General features: G+C 32.2%; 1 protein-coding gene across 1 annotated transcript; it reads right to left on the bottom strand.

Annotated features, from left to right (window-relative positions):
* Window positions 1-2,237: 2,237 nt before the first annotated feature.
* On the bottom strand, window positions 2,238-11,573 carry LOC149963444 (uncharacterized). Its single transcript, XM_090166872.1, has 3 exons — window positions 11,264-11,573; window positions 4,811-5,052; window positions 2,238-2,396 (listed from the first exon to the last, which is right to left on the bottom strand). Exons 1-3 carry the CDS (start codon window positions 11,571-11,573, stop codon window positions 2,238-2,240), a joined length of 711 nt encoding a protein of 236 aa, XP_090022998.1.
* Between the last annotated feature and the right edge of the window lie 1,833 nt (window positions 11,574-13,406).

Here is a 13,406-nt window from a genome sequence, read left to right as displayed (position 1 = left end):
GACGCTAGCGACATCTATGGAAAAAAGAGTTACTTCACGTCAAGCAGCCACTTGCTTTAATAACTGCGTGCGATTTTCCAATTAAGGCCTGCTACTGATCGTGCGTTATTAAATAGAAATGGTAAAATCCCACAGTGTATTGTGGCGCCATGTTAAGCATAGTCGGAGTATCGATCTTCCTCATTGAAATAGTGTACATTTATGAGAATTACATGGAAACGCAACGAAGTAAAATTAACTACTTTAATTTCTATTTCCCCAAAAAGTTGGTCTTATTAAATCTTATTTTTCATATAATTATCTTTCCAGTTCAAAAGTGGTAAACATACAATCCTTTTTATCTTTGGTTAGGTTAAATCAACCCATCTTTATTATTTACCAATGAAAAAAGAGCGACCACAGTTAGTGCACTTAGCGATGCCATTTTATTGAGCAATCAGCAGCTCGCTACCTCAAAATTAAAGGATGATAAAATTAGCGAATAAGTATAGATTAGTCCATTATGAAAAGGGATAATAAAGCTAAACCCTAAATAAATTTGAAGAAATTTAAAAACTTACTAATAGCTCGTACCGATAGGTCTTCGAGCAAACAAAAGGACGCGAAACTCGGACCAAATAGATCTTCGAGTGAAGAGTTAAATTAAATAAAATAAAAAAAACAGAAATTCCAACGGTAGACCAGTTTTGTCCTATTTGGGACTCGTCAGTACCGTGCGGGAAATCTGGCTTGCGACTATAAAACACAGAATAGAGAAACTAAGCCTAAAGTGAATGGGTACGTACAAACAAATGACAGAATGCAATTTGAATCTTTTCGGTTCTTTCTTCTCGCACCTGGGAACAATTGCGTTGAAATTGACTTTTTCTGCAACTAGAGAAAAATGTTTATTGAACAGGTATTAAACAACTTCGACCAATCGTAAAATCAACACGAGCTTCCTTGATGATTAGTTCAGCAATGAATCTAATGCCCTATTTGCGGTGTCACCATGACTGTGTAGAATCGGCTGATTTAAATCATATTTCTAATTTAACAAATTTTTAAATGTATAATGTTATACTATAACTATAAGTCTTAAAGTTTGTCCTTTTATTTATTTATTTTATGTCCTAGCTGTTCCTAAAAACTCGAGAACGGTTAGATCTAGAGCGTTGAAATTTTAACTCAATGTTCAGGGCCTGATTTCCAACTAAACGCGCCTAATTCCAAATACCTGATATGGTTATTAATCTAATTCAATTTTATTTTTATTTTTATTTTTATTTTTATTTTACGCGACTTTGAACTTTCGCCTCTTTGTTTCCCTTGCCTTTTTTTTGGGATCTTTTTTTTGAAAAAGTCGCGTGGTCACGCCGTTCTTTGTTTTAAAACGTCGCCCAGTTTGTTTTCTTCTCTTGAGTTCCTTGCGCCTGTCCCGACCTTTAAACTCTTTTAACGGGTTAGTGTGCAATTCGTAGAAGGGAAGTTAGTGTGAAAGAAAGGGAATTCGTAGAAGGGGAGGTTAAGTTGGGATTTTAAGTCGTTCAGGACTTTTTGCTACGCGTGTTACTTGTGTTACGGTTTTGCTACGGGTGTTGTGTTTTTGCTACCGTTTTTGCTAGGCGTGTTGTGTTTTTGCTACCGTTTTTGCTAGGCGTGTTGCGTTTTTGCTACCGTTTTTGCTACGCCTGTTGCGTTTTTGCTACCGTTTTTGCTACCATTTTTGCTACGCCTGTTGCGTTTTTGCTACCGTTTTTGCTACCATTTTTGCTACGCCTGTTGCGTTTTTGCTACCATTTTTGCTACGCCTGTTGCGTTTTTGCTACCGTTTTTGCTAGACGTGTTGGTTTTTGCTACCGTTTTTGCTAGACGTGTTGCGTTTTTGCTACCGTTTTTGCTACATCGTTTACTTTTCTTACGTACAAATGAGATCTAATTCATTAAAACTAAGACCCCGGTCGAAGCCGGGTATTTAAGCTAGTACATGTATAAATATTTAACTAAAAATTAATTGAAATAAAAATACTATAATAATTATAATGAAGATGATATTAACTCCAATTATGCTGAAGATGCACGTGTAAGTTGGAACGTGGCACTGAGCGTGCGAAAAGAGTCGATATTAAGAAGGAGTGAGAACGCTCAATAATGTTGTGTGGCGCCATCTTCAGCATAGTCGGATTAAAAATCCTCTTCATTAAATTAAAATAATTTATTGACGATAAAAAAATGGTAAGCAGGTTTACCCACTCAGACTACGCTAAACGAAAGAACGAAAATAACTCGTAATATTGTTTACCAGAGTTAGCAAAATCCTCAATTTCGGTCTGGTTGCAGGTGGAGGGCACGCACACGCCATATCGAAAACCACGCAAGTAAAATTGCCAGCCGCGATGCTTCAGCTCCTCGATAAACTGAAACAGAGAATATCATTATCAGTTCATTGCCACTTGACAACTGAAAGTTCAATTACATATAATATATAATATATAATATATAATATATGATTTATAATATATAATATATAATATAATATATATAATATAAAATATATAATATAAAATATATAATATATAATATAAAATATATAATATATAATATACAATGTATAATATACAATATATAATATATAACATATAATATATAATACATAATGCCATATAACGCATGACGCGTAACATAATATATAATAAATAATATATAACGTACAATATATAATACATAACGCCATATAACGCATATCCTATAACGCGTAACGTAGAACTTGTAAAGTAGAACGCGTAACGTAGAACGCGTAACGTGTAACCAAAAGTGCATTATATTGTTACATAAGTGTGACACTTCCTATTCTTCACAAGCAAAAGTTTTACGGAGAGCTATTTACAAAACAGACTGCATTACGGGCTTCGTCACCCTTTAGCGTCCGCTTGCTAACGCGATACACGTACCCTTTGACAGCGCCTCGCTAGGGGGAGATTTTTTCTTGTGATGACGTCACTCCGTTAATAGCTTTCAGTAAAATATTCCCCAAAGTGACCAACTTATGGAACAATATTATAGACTTATGGTGTAACGCGTAACGTATAACGTATAATGTATACTATATAAAATATAAAACTATAAAGTAATAACAAAAGTAAATATTGAGATAAAGTCTAATACTATCGCCTCGACCTGCGACATCTTATTTGAGGGTTAAAAAATTATCGGCTTTGGTGATGCCTTCCCCCTCGCCACTTTTCAGGAACATTAAGTGTATCGATGTACTCCGCCGCGGTAAAAATAGTTCGCTTTAAAATACGCGGATATTAAACTTTCGCTTGCGATAATTTGATAATTTATTTTCCAAAATAAAGTTTATAAAGTAGATGTATGATTGAACCTAAAATACGACATTTTAAAAACAATAATACGACTTTTTAAAATAGATACACATGTAACTTAAATCAGTGCTTTTAGTAAGCCTGCCTAATATGACGTGATATCGCGCTAGCCACAAATTTATGTCATGTGGAGTATATTTTAAGAAAACGAATATTGAAACGGATTAAAACTTAAAAAGTTAAGAATTTTAAATGACATAAAAATTAGACTTTTTTCGTGGTTTTTAATTAGTAATTGACATTCAATTCTAAGCCAGAAAAGGAACATATTAATTGGTTTCATAAAAAATGACTAGCCAAGGGTTAAGTATTGAAGCATTGTTGGAGAATTATGAAGATGATTTTTTCGAACTGGATGTAACCTATAAAGCTATTTGCGAGTCGTTGTTGATGGATGGAAGTCTTTAGCAAATACTAGATAAACTATGCTTAAAATACAACAGAGGATGGAAACATAACACCTAAAATTTCGGTTTGGATTTTGGGTTTGTTTACTGATGAAGCCTTTGCTCTCATTTCAAATTCATCCCTCAAATAAAAATTACACTGTGTAGATTGAACTTTCGGGGCGTTTAAAACTGCAATCGGCGGCAAAGGTTGCTTAATTAAGTGGCATTTTTTTTACTGTATTAAACTAATCACCTAATTAAAATCTTTAAACGAGGTCCAAACAAAACCGAGCGTGAAGTAAAATACTAGTCTAGCGTTTCTGTAACAGAAGCGGACGATTCGAGACGTCGAAAGCGAGGACCGAAACAATGTATCCCAAAATTCCCCGGAATGCACTACTTTTCGCGGGAAAATATGTGGAATAAAGTGCTTTTCTATTGGTGGAAAAACACGTGATCGATAGCTCTTTAAAAAGGATGTCAAGCATGGTGGAAGGTAAAATCTGAAGGCACTATTAGACTTTATCTCAATATTTACTTTTGGTAATAATGAATAAAATGTTTCAAAAATTATTCTAAATGAAATAGTGAGCCAGGCTGCCAGCATAATGTAAATTTATCCAATGATTCATACATTTCGAAATACACCGAGTTTAGATGACAACTTAGTGGCGGTTTTCAGAGAGTATGTAGGCTTTACCACTACCCTTCTACGCCAGCTGAATTAATGGCATTAACAGTCGCTAGAAGACTTGCGCCTAAGGTGGTGCCAGGGGTATTAGCCTAGCTAATTTTAATTATTATTGGTGAACCACTCAATTTGGCATTTCAGCCACCAGGTTTAGCAGAAGCAGGGGTAACTGACGCTAGTTACGTTAGAAACAAGTTGTACCCGCGAATTAGCAGATAAAGGAATTTAATTTAGGAAATCAAAATTATACCATAGTAATAATTATAAATTTTTTACACACAATTGCTGTTTCAGGTTCAAATCGAAAATACGCGAACTTTAATCTTAAAATTAGTTTTATCTCAACAAACAATGTACATAATTACTTGAAATTTCGACTGGAAATTTTCAAATCCAGGTAACGTTTCAGGTTTAACGTAGCCTTCATTATGTGTCGGTAATGGCGGCCGAAAATCGACGATGCAGTATTGTCCATCAATTGGGAACGCCAGGTCTTCGGACGTGTACGAAGGCGAGCGGCTGATGTCTAAACATTGGTCGTAGCCCCCGTAAGCGGACCACGATCCGAACACTCGGCCTCCAGCCCACACGGGAGTTGCGTCTATCACTGAAAAGAAAAATTCATTCACGTTGACAAAGAACTATTTTAATTGAACCCGGAATCAAGCGGTAGTCATGTAATCACAGGCGTTCTATTTTAATTGATTAACAAGGTAATTATCATCGTGTGTGGACTATGGAGTTATCCGTGATTCCCTCGACACTTCGAAGAGTCTCCGGTGTTGACCTAAACAAGTTGGCAAGCCAAAATATACCTATCCTCGGAGGAGTTTCTAATTTTCAGCAAAGCGTAACGTGTGTCCGTGGTTATGTTATAAAACACTCACCTGTCGTGCAGGAGGCCCCGGGTTCGAATCCCGTCCAATGCTAACGCAAATTAAAAACTAAATTATACTACACCCAATGACAAAAAGGGGGCTCTTTTGGAAAAAAGTTTTTCCCTAATTCCAAGTAACGGCGAACGCGGTGATTACACTTTGCGAAGAAAATGCGTACGCTTTCGCAGTCCAGACAGACACGGTGATTATAAAACCCCTCCCTCGGAGAGGTGAAATTGGTTACGCTATTCAATCCACCGCCGTAGCCCGCCATCTTTAAAAATGGTCACCATCTATAAATCGCTATAACTCGAGAACTGCTTCACCGATTGGATCGAGACTAATTTTGTCCATTAAAAATTTTAGGGGCTCGACCCGATTTTGAGCTGGGCTATGATAGGATTAGTTTCGGCCAAAAACATTAAAAATCGAACTCTCTTTTAAGCGAGAGTTACACGATAAATTTCAAACTAAAATGGGGTTCCACAAGTTGACAAAGATTGATAATCACTGAATTAACGCGTACGAAGACAAAGGTTATAATAAGAAGACGTTTACAGGCTAATTATAGTCTTTTCCTAGAAACTTTTCTGAGTAAATACGCGCTGTAGATGCTGCAATATTAAGAGATGAAAATTTGATAGCTGAAATCACACGTATGTTTTTTTTCCGAATTCCTGTTTTATTGAGATTTTTCTAACATAAGCCATTAAAAAATTATTTATAAGAAAAGATTTAATATTCAATATGGCTTTCTTTAATTGTCTTTTATTAGCTTTTAGGAGCATCACAAATTAAGTTTTAAGCCATTTTAAAATGATTTCTGTGTAAATGTTTCAAATTAATCGAACCAATACTCAAAGTTCTATTCAATATTTTTCGGAAAATATATTAAAACATAACTCCACTATTATATATTTCACGCGTTTAACATTGGTTTTTTTCTTTCGTGTTTACGCTTTTATGACGAAGCGGAAACTCTTAGCAGGGGCATGGAAACACATTTGACAAACAAAGTCTGAACATTTTTATGTGGCTAAACCAGGTGTTTCAAATGGTTATGCAAAAATTTTAACCAAGCAGCAGGGAAATTCGAACAACTAGGTTTTGGTTCGTGTGATAGGTAAAAAAGGACTTTGTAAACAAATCGAGGTAAACAGCGTAAAAAAGTAAACTTAAACAGTATTTAAAGTCCCTGCTGCTTGGTTTTGCGCTTGTTGCAGCCTACTTCCAGGGGCTAGTAGGCCACACTTTGAAGCTCTCGGTCGCTCTTTTCACTTATCGTAGGAAAATGGGAAAAAATCATACTTCTGAACTCACCCTCTACAACTCCTTTAAATGTTTGCATAACCTTTTGAATCACCCTTTATATTATCTTTGATTTAAAAAAATCCCGTTTTATAAATTGAAATATATTATTATTTTTTTTCGTAAATTTGTTTTATTTTTTATAGTACGATAATCTATGGCCTTGTACCACTCATAATTATGAGTCAGTATAATATTGCGAAAGAAAAAATTAATTGAAATCTACTTCACACGGAATTAACAATTAAGAGGCTGTAAATATAAAATCATCGTATTTCTTGCGCTATTGAAAATTGTAACCATGGAAACAAAATATCGTTATCACGAAGCACTAGCTAAAATTAAGTTTGTCAAAGGCATCCACGGCTTTCGTCATAGAGCTGCATGTTACGTAATAGGCGAAACTATCAAGTAAATTTAGTCTTAAACAATTCGCTAAAATGGGAAAACAAAATCACGCGACTACCATATCACAGCCAACTTCGATTCGGTAACTCGTGTTCCTAGTTGGGCGTGCAACGGTAAAGAAAAAATTATTCCTTCCAGATATTAGACAGCTAATTAACTTCCTCATTTCTATTACAAAATGTTCTAAATAAAAATAATAATTAGATAATTTAGATGAATCGATCAAAATTTAAACCGCCATTAGAAAAATAAAATAAATAATAATTCTTATATGTAGTATAGATGGCGTTGCCATTCTCCACAAAGTCACGTGACCACCATCTTTTCAGCCCCCCTGGACTTTATAGTTTCGCCTATTTACCTGTTGTCCCGCGAACATGGCGTCAATAAAGAAAATACTTTTACGGTATAAGTGATTATCGTATATACGTACACATTAAAGGTAGTCAATAATATTAGTTTCACCGGGGAAACCGTTCTCAGGATATTTTTAAATATTGTTAATATAAGAAAATAGTAACATTAACGTGAACCTAACCTAACCTAACCATACCTAACCTTACCTAACCTAACCTTAGCTAACCAAACATATCCACAACAATCAACGCAATTCCCACTTACTATATCGGCCAAAAAAATCCGGACAAAAATAAAACAGCAATAAGAAATACAAATTTAGCGACAAGAATTCGGACAAGTGATGCTACTGATTCGGACGAATGAAACAAACAAGTGGTCCAATTCGAACAATTGAAACATTTGTTATTTCGGCGGTTCGGACGAATGAAATTCGAACATTTGTTCCACCGTTCGACGAAGTCATAAAGTATTTTCTTGTGGCGCGAAAGTCGACATTAAAAGGGAAAGTTTCCTCAAAACGAAAAATTCAACAGTTTTACTCGCCGCCTAAAATTATCGATTACCAATCCGGAAAACGGTAAATTAATCACGTGACCGTTGAAAGTAATTACATCTCTCTTCAAAATGATACTCTACATAATATACCAGTATGTAAATGGGCATTACGCGGAAAGATTCGTGTCCCATTTTACAATCGGAATCGACCTAGAAATTGTGAAATACTTTCTCCGGAAACCGGTCTTTTAGGATAATGGCAATAAACATTTGGTTGCGCAATGTACAAAATATTCTTATTAGAAAAAAAGAGACGGCGAAGTTTACCGATACTCATACCGTCATTAAGGATGATTTTGTAACAATTTACGTAACTCCTAATTTCATATTTGCTGTCGAACATTGATTACCTTTAGCCCGATACAAATACACCATTTAAAAGGTAATCTAGCAAATATCAACGGGGGAAATTCGAGTTGTGGTTTAAATGTTGGGAACTATTTCGAAAGTTTAAAGTAGGATGCGGACCATTGTAGTTGGTGATTGTGTCGCCTCCCTGAATGTCACGGGAATTATTTCACGATTGCGTAGCTCCTCTGCTATTAGTTTAAATCGTTAGTAATGGACCACCTTCGGGTATAGTAGAATACAATATAATAATACCTTTCACTCTTAAGTGCAATTTTCATCTACTTTTTAATAGTAGTTCTTAATATTCTACACTATAATTAGCGCTATTTTTCAAAATTTTGGAATTTTAAAATTATATTTAGGTTAATATTTGTCAATTTACGCAACTTATATATTAAATAAATACGCTTTAGATAAGGTATCTCCTAAAATAAAAGTTTCAAACTTTAATTTTGTTAACAGTAAGCACCGGAGTGATTGTGCAGTGATTTTCAACATGTCTAAAATCATATTTCTTTTAAAGAACAGGCTGCAGCAGATTTATCAAAATACGTTTTGATATGAACAAAATGTGCTGAGGAAATTACGTATAAACAATATCTTTCTAAGACTATTTCATTGGAATAAATATGGTTTATAAATAAGTTAATATCTCAATGGAATGGAAATTTTAGATTGTATATCCTGAATCGAAGTAATACACGCGGTAAATTTTTAACTGCGATGAAGTGTGTACATTCTCAGTTTCGCTAGAAATAAATCTTCGTGGAAAATTGCATCAAGACTGCGAAGGTACATTTCTCAATTTTAAGTCTTAAATGTATCGTTTCCTAGCTGATTTTTGATAAAATATATTTTTTACGAATATGGGATTATGACGATAAAATGTTCCTTAAGAAATTTCCCGTTATTTTGGATATCTTGTTCAACAGTAAAAGCCATTTGAGTGTTTACTTTTTTCTTCAAAATAATGGAATGCCATTTCAATTTCTTTTTTAATAAATGTGAAACACTTTCGCAGCAGACATAAAAAAAAGGGTGATCGTGCGACCTCATTTTCTGCGCAGCGTACGTCTCACGGTGAGTTCGTTAACCCTGAAAATCACCGCGAGACTCTTCCCTAATGCCCACATTTGTATTCACTACACCATCTACGTCTTTACGATTTTTCACTGCCAGACGAACAGGAGTTTCTCGTGTTATTAAACAATTTACAAGGCCAAAACTTCAATGAATGGAATTTTAAAAAGTTACGTGTTAAATAATTAAGTTTTACTTGAAATGTCAAAGCATTTTCATTAAAATTGGTCAGGCCACTAGCTAATCGTAGGTTTAATAAACTTTTAAAGAAGATTTCGAATATTTTTTAATTTCTTTTACACACGCACACAGAACCATAAATAGCTTTCTTTTTGAAATCTTATTTATTGGAATAAGAATATAAAATTTTAACGGCCGTAGTAGTTCGATGATTTTAACAAGAGAAAATAAGAAAATATCAATAAAAGTTTAAAATTTATATATTATATTTCATATGGCGAATTGTTTTTTTAATTAATTTTAGGTATTTTCCAAATATACTTATTTAAAATAATATAATTGCATAAAAAAGTTTTAATTTGACATTATTTAAATTAATTACGATAACCATTTTTAATAAATTATTAATTAAATTTAAAAGTTGCTGTTATGAAGTAGTTTATTATTTAGTATCAGTGGCGGCTACAGAAAAAAAACTGAAGGTGGGGGGGTGCTAAATGTCAACTTGAGCTATGGGTGTAGTAACAAATCATCAAGGCACATGCAAAGCTTAAGCGTTAAGGGGGGGCCGCACCCCCATATGTATCCGCCACGGTTTAGTATTAGATATCTTAATGACCTTTTAACATTAAATGCGCGACAGTTGGGTCACGTGGCATATAGCATTGTAACTCGGTCATTACGTTATTGGATATTAAGTATTTTTGCGTATTTATTAATAGTTAAGCAAAATTGAAATACATAATTTTGCACTAATTTTTAAGTTGTATCAGCACGTTTAATTTTTGGGTAAAGTATATTTTTCAAGAAACTAGAAATATTACTGACTGGTACAAAGCAAGACCAGTTCGATATATAATGTACAATATAAAATATGAAATATATAAATTATAATAGTATATATAATATATAATATTATAATATAATAATATATATATATAATATAATAATATAATTTTATAATATATAATATAATTTTATAATATATAATATAATTTTTTAATATATAATAATATAATTTTATAATATATAAAATATAATATATAATATATATTATATAATCTAAAATGTATAATGTTTGGTAATATATAATATATAATGTATAAAATAGAAGATAAAATATATATTATGTAATATATAATATATAAATTATACAATAATTAGAGGTGTGCGAATAGTCGTAACTGCAATTCTAGTACTCGAGCTGGGCTGAAAATTACGAATGATAATTTTTAAAGTTGTCAATGAAATTATTGGTTTAAAATAATTTTAATATAAATTTTATTTTTTGTACAACGTTATCATTTAATAGTTTGCTAAAAATAGAAGGTTTTTCATTTAAACGACTAAATGATACTTTTATGACACGGAACCATTAATTCCAAATAGGATGAGTCGTAAACCACTAATAATATTATATTATATTACCTTAATATATAGTACATAATAATTTTAATATTTTTGTATCAAACTTTTATACTTTATTATCTTAGAAAAATATTTTATTATCTTAAGCATAATTTTATAAATGCGTTCTATCCTTACGCTACTTGTATAATAAAATTATTAAATAAAAGCACGAATTATTGCGTAAGTTAAGTTTTTTCTTTTATTATATCTTAACAAAATAATATATATACATATATATATTTATATAGGTAAATTAATATATAAATAAGTAATATCAATAACACTCACTCTGAATTGCCCATAATTTCAAATCTTTCAAATCGTCCAACAAAATCTGAAGAGAGTGTTGGCATCTGGGACTCAACTTGGCGAATTCCTCGCTGGAATTGACCATCGGCCAAACGTCGTCGACCATTCCCGCGACGAAGGATTGCCACTTGCTGCCCATGCGCTCCCATTTCTGCAAGGCGACTTCCGAGTGGTTCTCGAGGCGGTAATTGTGGTAATAACCAAAAATAGCGTCGACACCAGCGGACAAAATAACTACTTGAAAAAATAGCAAGATAAACCATCCCGAATTCGTCGTTGAAGAAGCCATCGCGCACTCGTCGTCTCTCTGTGTCTCGAAGTAGGTGAATTCCTGTTTCGGACCGCTGAACCGCGTGGACGGGGAAAGCCAAGACGGACTAGACTACGACTCACGATTGAGGCCAATGCCGACCGTGATCATACACGCGCACTATGTAGGCTAAAAGGGATTTCCCTCCAGTATTTATATATATGTATTTTGCGCTTAGCCATAGCGTGATTCGTGGCCCGCGGCCATACCTAGAAAACGAAAACGATTCGGCGGGTTTCGCTTTTGTCTCATTAAGGAAGTGACACCCGTTTCGATTTCGGAGAATTTTCTAAAGTTCAAGAACGCGATGCAATTTGATAATATTTTTTTTTGCAAATGAACGTGAATTATTGACCCTTATTCCTTTTTGAGCTAGGTCTATTATGTTGGTACAGTTTTTCTTTCTTGTGAAATTTCATTTACTGTTTTGTAAAACTAAATTACGGTTATTCAGGTTAGGGATTACGAAAGGGTTCGCTTCTTATTCCTCACAGAAATAAGAGGGCCATACTTTTAATATACTATATTACATTAATATAAAACTCTATTAAATATTGATATTTTTTAAAGTAATTTAATATATTTATAGGAAATTAATAAAATTATAGAAAATTAATATAATTTATAGAAAACTAATATATTTTATAAAAACTAATATATTTTATAGAAAATTAATATATTTATAAAAGCTCCTATTTAAATAAAAGTTTCATAAAGCCATGAAGTAACAGCTTTAAAAAATAACAATTATATAATATATTTATAGGAAATTAATTAATACACAGTATTTATAGGAAATTAATATAATATTATATTGAAAATTAATTCGATATTATATTGAAAATTAATTTGATATTATATTGAAAATTAATTTGATATTATATTGAAAATTAATTTGATATTATATTAAACATTATTTGATATTATATTGAAAATTAATTTGATATTATATTGAAAATTAATTTGATATTATATTGAAAGTTAATTTGATATTATATTGAAAATTAATTTGATATTATATTGATAATTAATTTGATATTATATTGAAAATTAATTTGATATTATATTGAAAATTAATTTGATATTATATTGAAAGTTAATTTGATATTATATTGAAAATAATTTGATATTATATTGATAATTAATTTGAAATTATATTGATAATTAATTTGAAATTATATTGATAATTAATTTGAAATTAGATTATATTGAAAATTAATTTAATATTATATTATATTGAAAATTAATTTGAAATTATATTGAAAATTACTATCATGTATTATTGAAAATTAATATAATATGTTATTGAAAATTTATATAATATATAATTGAAAATTAATATTAAATATAATTGAAAATTAATATAATATATAATAGAAAATTAATCTATATATATATATATAAAATCTGATGTTTGTATATACAGTAGACCCCGCTTTTTGTGATCACTTTGGGAACAGGTAAAAATGATAAGAATAGGCGGGTGATAACAGTATACGGGATTGAAAAAAAAGCTAAATTTTTTATATTTGTATATATATTGGTTTGTTACCTTCTATGCACGTCCTATATATAAAATCTGGTGATTGTTTATATATATATATATTGGTTTGTTACCTTCTATGCACGCCCAAGATAATTGTCCGATTCGCACGAAATTTGTCCTGTGGCATTGTGGCCCCTGCCGTCAGGTTATAGGGGCGTCTTGAGATTGCTAACCTTCGTAGTTTTTGACCACGGGACCAATAACCGGTGACCGCAAGACCGAAACCCCTGACCTCACGCTGTCAAGATACGCGGGTATTAAGATAC

Source organism: Leiobunum rupestre, chromosome 1 (genome assembly GCF_980474605.1).
Source record: "Leiobunum rupestre chromosome 1, qqLeiRupe1.1.hap1, whole genome shotgun sequence".
NCBI classification, from domain to species: domain Eukaryota; kingdom Metazoa; phylum Arthropoda; class Arachnida; order Opiliones; family Sclerosomatidae; genus Leiobunum; species Leiobunum rupestre.
The sequence above is the reverse complement of the archived record's forward strand: the minus strand, read 5'-3'. Positions and strand labels throughout refer to the sequence as shown.

Excerpts from the sequence above, each read along its gene's own strand:
- LOC149963444 (XM_090166872.1), bottom strand. The coding sequence starts at position 11,573 with ATGGCTTCTTCAACGACGAATTCGGGATGGTTTATCTTGCTATTTTTT. Across the intron at positions 5,053-11,263 it reads GAAATTATGGGCAATTCAGA|TGATAGACGCAACTCCCGTG; the intron begins GTGAGTGTTATT and ends TTTTCTTTTCAG. Across the intron at positions 2,397-4,810 it reads ATTTCCAGTCGAAATTTCAA|TTTATCGAGGAGCTGAAGCA; the intron begins GTAATTATGTAC and ends TCTCTGTTTCAG.